At 45.5% G+C, this 6335-nt stretch overlaps 1 protein-coding gene across 1 annotated transcript; it reads right to left on the bottom strand.

Annotated features, from left to right (window-relative positions):
- LOC136661285 (sulfotransferase 2B1-like) lies at positions 1-6335 on the bottom strand. The gene is made up of 6 exons (XM_066638405.1): positions 6194-6335; positions 4517-4725; positions 3260-3386; positions 2560-2654; positions 1178-1358; positions 1-956 (listed from the first exon to the last, which is right to left on the bottom strand). Exons 1-6 carry the CDS (start codon positions 6333-6335, stop codon positions 847-849), a joined length of 864 nt encoding a protein of 287 aa, XP_066494502.1. The 3' UTR covers positions 1-846.

The following is a 6335-nucleotide window of genomic DNA, read 5'->3' as shown; positions in this document are numbered from 1 at the left end:
CTACTGAAAATAATTTTAATATCATCAACCACTTCACTTGCAATCAAACTCTATAAATCAATTCCAGTAACTTTTTTACTTAAGAAAAAAGGTTATTTTTTAAATCTGCTTATCTGCCCAAAATGTATTGGGGGTGTAGTTGGTTCTTCCTTGGGCACCAGAAGGTCTTGGGCCAATCCCAAGTTCACAATATTGGAGCACCTTCATCGCCAAGCTAACGTTACGGTCAAGGCCAACCGAAGATTTTCTGGCAACTAACAGCCCAATCCTAACCAACTTTCTAGAGTCGATGCAGAAGTGCCATCAGGGTATGCGCTGCTAAGGGTGGTGGGGGTACAGTCATGGAGGCCTGCTCAAGGTAAGGGAACATTTTTTTCCCCCTTCCCCTGGGGCTGCATTGCAGCTGCATCTCTGCTGGAAAGTTGGTTAGGATTGGGCTGTAAAATGGTTTGGAGTGCCAGTCATCGATCCTCATTTTCCTTCCTGAATTAAAGAAGCCAACAGAACAGATGTGGAGGAGAAGAGATTGGTATACTAGAGGGGCAGAGATTCTCTAGCCTAAGCTCTGCTTCACACTTCCTCTTCTGCTCCATTCATCAGTGTTCTCACAACACAGGTTTGGGGAAAGGGGTCACTGTGCAACTGATGGGACAATCTCAGCCCATTCCTGTTGCTCCTAAATTTGGGAGCGGAGAAGGCTGGAGCCCACCATCACTGCCAAGGTGGCAAGCGATATCGGCCACATCTGGTGGTACGATGTTTCACTGACATTGAGGGCACTTCCACAGTGTTCACATAGTGTACATCTTGGTTAACCATTGCAGGGTGCTTGGCATCTCTCATTCTTCAGTCCCATGGGAAGGTCACGTTCACACCTTTCATTTTCTCCTGATAAACACGGTCAAATTGCTCATTCTGGGCCACGGTCAGGTAGTTCTTCCAGATGCCAGACTTTCCTGCAGCAGCAGAACAGAGAACAGTCAACTCAAAGAGGATATTCTCAGCCTTGAACAACTGCCCCAGAGGCAGTACTCTGAGAGCAACCTCAATCAACAAGCCCTCAACAAGCACTAGGTTTCATCTATGTCACAGTTCTGTCAACTTCCTGCCATCTGAACTCAAGTCAATCCACACATACAAAAACACCATCAATGTACCACCATGACTCAGCATTTACCTTCTCTCATTAACTTTCCTTTACTGTGGTCCATATCTTCATCTGATGCTTGGGAGAAGTTGGACATCTTGTTGTCCTTCATTGTCTCAAAGGAAGCATTTTCCACCACCGAGTCGATTTGTTGGCTGGTTAGCTCCTTTCCAAGGAAACGGCAGATCCTCTCCACGCTGCCTCGTAGATCCTGAGGATGACAAAAGAAAACAACAGAGGTTATAAATACAAACCCCAAATGTTGACCACTAGACACTTGAAGAGGAGATTGGAGTAATTTTTCAGCAAGGATTTGGCAAGACTGCTGCCATGTGTGTTGAACCCTCAGCCCATGGCATAGCTAAAGCATCTGATGCCCGGGGGAACACAATTTTTTAGCACCCCCTGTCACATCCAGGTTGTGGTCTGAGGTGTAGGAAGGCAGTGCGTAAAGGTCTCAGAAGGTCTCCTAGAGACCTTAGAAAGGCACTTGCATTTTTTTCCAGATTTTGGGAATATATTGACTAAGCCGCTTTCTCAATAACTATTAACATACAAGAAATTTTACGCAGTGCGTAAAGGTCTCAGAAGGTCTCCTAGACCTTAGAAGGTCTCCTAGAGACCTTAGAAAGGCACTTGCATTTTTTTCCAGATTTTGGGAATATATTGACTAAGCCGCTTTCTCAATAACTGTTAATATACAAGAAATTTTCAAGCTGTATAAATATTGACCAGGTATAAACTGAGAGTCCACTGGATTAAAACCTGAGGATGAAGTTTAATGTTCATGATGAGTAAATATATTCAAGAATTTAAATGCTTCTTAAATATGGCGGCTCTCAAACATCTTTCTTGAGGCTCTCAGGCATCTGAAGTTTATCACAGGTGGTTCATACATTAAGCAAGTTTGGTCACCCATGTTCTCAAGCAGTGCTTCTCAACTAGTGTGTAGGTACCATCAGTGGTGCTTGAAGTGGTGCCTGGTGGTACTCATGGACCCATGGACACCTGTCACCAGGCAGCGAGACCCGGAATGTGATCCAACAGACAGTGGTACACTCTGTTTGTTCTCTGCTTTTCCACACTCTGAAAAGCCCTCCTGTCCACGCTGAGCCTCTTACTCAGGTGTTTGTTGCGTCACATCTGGCCTTCCGACCTAGAAGTAAGTGGCAATGATGTCATAGCCAGTTACATCCAGTGGTACTTCGAATAGGTGAACCATGTGAAGTGGTATGGTGGAGGACAAACAAGGAGAAACACTGTCCCTAGAGCATACCTGGACTGATGACCCAATATTCCATTCACTCTGCGTATCCCCCAAACTGTGACTTTTTTTTTTTAAATGAAGAGGTGGAAACCTCTTAAGCAGAGAAGTTTCAGGTGTGGAAGTATAGCTGAGGAGGGAGCCATACCTGCTGCATCTCTTCATAGGTGTTGATGAGAACATTTGGCTTGTCTTTCATTGCCAGCCAACCTTTCACGTGATCAAACCAGGAGCCAAAGATTGCTGGAAGAGTAGAGCGGAGGGAGCGATATAGAAAGTAACCAATAGCCTTACTCATGACAAGTGAGATGGGTTGAGGGTTGAGATGGCCCACCCTCTCCACACCCAACGGGGACTCATGCTATAACATCGCCAACATCAGCTTAGCCAGTGTGGTTCCTTTTCCCTTTCCCAAGAACACTATTGATAATTTCAGTTCTGTGAGAGAGGGTGTGGATGAAGCTAGAGATTGATCAGGGCTGTGACCTAGTCAAAAGACCATTGGAACAAGGAAGGCTGGACTCCACAGCTTCTCCACAGCCATGGGTCTTGCTGCAAGGCCTTGGGTATGATACACATTGATTCGCAGCATTCCTATGAGGGTTAAAAGTGGGTCAGTGCCATATGAGCTCTTCAGCTGCTTGGTGTTGGAGCAGCTGTAATAGATAAGGAAGGGTTGAGAGACTTCTCAGAACTCTTGGCCATCACTCTCGTTCCAGTTCAGGCCCAACAGGGTTTCAGAGCAGTCTTCTGTGGGTCAGAACTGTTGACTTCTATCCCAGGCAAGTGTGTGTGACAGTCAGAGGGCTGAGTTTGTGTATATATATATATATGGAGAGCTTTCTTACAATTCCCATTCAGGAAACTGTCAAGTAAGTCTTGCATCGTTCCAGGGTCCCTCATACGTTTATAGGCTTTGTGGAAATAGAAGGATGAGACCAACACGTCCTTGAGGTTCCGTACTGTGTAAATAGCCTGTAGGAGAAGTAAGAAAAGGAACATCCTTAAGGTGGGGTGCACCCTCTCCCTACCTCCCATTTTTCAAACAACATCGACTGTTCCTCGGAAACACCTTTGTTTTAGGATATTGTGAGGTATCAAATGAAGCTCCTGTTTTCCCCAGTTTCATCTTGATTGATCATCTTGATCAATCCAAGAACTGAGCTTTGGTTCCTTGTTGCATTTTCCATATTTCCTTGCATGCTATATTTCCATTTTTATAATAAATGACCTTTGGAGTGAAGCCACCCCTCTCAGTCACCTTCCTAAGGGAGGAGGATTGCCTGCAATATGCTGGTTTGTTACCCAGTATCTGAGCCCTTCTTCCAACAGTACTGTGTAATTCATTGATCCCCCTAAAACCAACTCTTTGGAGGGACCAGCATTTGATTGGCAAGGCACCACACTAGGGTACAGCATTTGGCAGGTTGCCTCTGGTACCAAGAGGTTTTGGATCAGCCCTGGTCAGAGTCCATCCTTTGCTACCAAAGAGAGAAAACTCCAGTGTCTTTTTTCATTTACTTCATTTACAATATTTTATGCACCACCTTGCAACGTACTTCTCACATAAAAATGTCAAAGCCAAAAACCATCCCAAGAACATTGAGGCATCAAGAAAAACAATAGCACAAAACCTATATGAATCTCCTGGGAGATTAGAAGGGCCTTCTGGTCCCCCCCCCCCCCAAAAAAAAAAAAAAGAGATGCCAAGGATGGTTTCACCATCACATGAGACTGTCCAGGAAGGGAGTTCCACAAACAAGGTGCCACAAGCTTTCTTTGGTCACCACCTGCTTCACCTCAAATGGTGAGGTCATTATGAACAACCAAGAGTTGGCAAAAGGAAACCTGTTTCTGGATCACCAAGAATACACTTGGTGATAAATGGAAGAGAGGACAGGAGAGAGACAAAGCACCAGTGACTGAGCTACACCCATAAAGATGGCGATTCAAAACCTGTGTCAGACTCGACAAGATCTAGCAATCTGATGCACATCCCAGAATTCCCTAAGTCTTCCATGTGGGTGGGTAGTTTTCACCTCTTTTGCCCTTCATAGGAAGCTTCGATGTGGGGCATGACCTCTCTGTGATTTGCTTTTGCTTACCTTAGCCTTGGAGTGGAGAAAGGATTTAGGGAACAGCTGGAATGGAAGGTGAGAGCTCATGTACCTCGGCGGAGCATAGTTCAGGACAATATCCTTGGTCGCAGCACTCTCAATCCAGGGAATACGTTTCCACATCAACACGCTACGTGCCCATGTAGGGTCCCCATCCTGCCGGATTAAGCTCAAGATTTCTCCCATCCAGTGGGTACCTAGGAGGAAGTTCAGGGTGTTATGGGGTTGACTCTTCTTCTCCAGCTGATCTTATTTGCCTGTACACATGCCTCACATTCGGGGCGCTATCCAACCATTATTTCCTGTCTCAGACCAGATCAAGAAAAGAAACAAAGAATCAGGATACACCATTTTGATTTAACTAATCCAACATGGTGCAATATCAGAATTCCTCCACTCTGGGCCTTTGAAGGCGGTTAAAGGAGGTTATTTAGTAAGGGGACCACTCAGCCCATATGGTACAATTTTCATGCTAACCAAGTCATAGAGAGATGTCTACAGCTTTGGAGCATTCAGTCCACATACATTTCCTGTACATAGCAAAAGAGCATCAGAACAGCCTCACTGGATCAGGCATTAGGCCTATCTAGTACAGCTTCCTGTATCTCACAGCGGCCCACCAAATGCCTCAGGGAGCACACAAGACAACAAGAGACCTGCATCCTGGTGCCCTCCCCTGCATCTGGCATTCTGACATAGCCCCTTTCTAAAATCAAGAGGCTGCACATACACATCATGGCTTGTAACCCGTGATGGACTTTTCCTTCAGAAATTTGTCCAATCCCCTTTTAAAGGCATCTAGGCCAGATGCCATCACCACATCCCTTGGCAAGGAGTTCCACAGACCAAGTAGGTTGAGACTTGTGAGAACTAGAGACCTGCAGATATAACCTCATGACTTGGTGAGCTTGTGACCTCCCCAGTTCCGGAGAATTCCAATCCTACAGTTTGCTCAAGAATACACCTTTTCGTTTTGGTAGAATTCAATCTTTGAGAAAATAAGCTACACCCCTTTAGTTTTCCAAGATATAGAACCAGTTCTGTTCTATCACAGGCACCACATTTAGTGGTTCACATTTCACAGGTGTGAAACAGCAAGCAGTGGAGGGAGCCCTTGGACCATAGCTCACATGATAGGTCGAGCAGTTGGTCCTTGTGCTGAGTGCAGTCGCATCAGACCAGCATGGTCTCCAGCAAGCCTCTGGTGGGCCAGAGGCTCATTGGAGACTACGGACTCCTCACAGGCCGAATTGGGGGTCCCTGAAGGCCGCAAATGGCCCCCAGGCCAGAGTTTGGGCACCCCTGCAATAGAACATACTCGTAGTTAATTCTCTTAGAATACAACCCAGACATCTACCCTGAGGAAAGGCTGTATAGACATCTTCTAAATAAAATGTCTTTATGATTTAGGGGGTGCTGGTCAATGATATCTCTTCTGTGTTTGCTGATTGTCTTTCAGGTCATTGAAATCTACTCCTCTTGAAGAGATCATGCGATTGGAACTGTATCATGACCAGTTCAAGAGCTTTTCTCCCGGTTAAGTAATTGTTCATCCCATCCACATTTTGTCATCAGTAATTCTGACTATAACACTTGGAGGGACCTTCCCCTTCTTTCAGTGACCATCCTCTGTGTCTCTCGCACTCCACGCATTCTCTTTCCTACCCGATTTGGGGTAAACGACGCTCACAACATCATCGTCCATCAGCTGGAATTCATTTTCCACATAGTTGAGATGTTCTACTGGGTAAAAGTTTGTTCCAGGGAAAACGATCCCCTTGTGCGTAAAATATGGCCCTGACGACAT

This window comes from Tiliqua scincoides, chromosome 10 (assembly GCF_035046505.1).
Source record: "Tiliqua scincoides isolate rTilSci1 chromosome 10, rTilSci1.hap2, whole genome shotgun sequence".
In the NCBI taxonomy this organism is placed as follows: Eukaryota; Metazoa; Chordata; class Lepidosauria; order Squamata; family Scincidae; genus Tiliqua; species Tiliqua scincoides.
The sequence above is the reverse complement of the archived record's forward strand: the minus strand, read 5'-3'. Positions and strand labels throughout refer to the sequence as shown.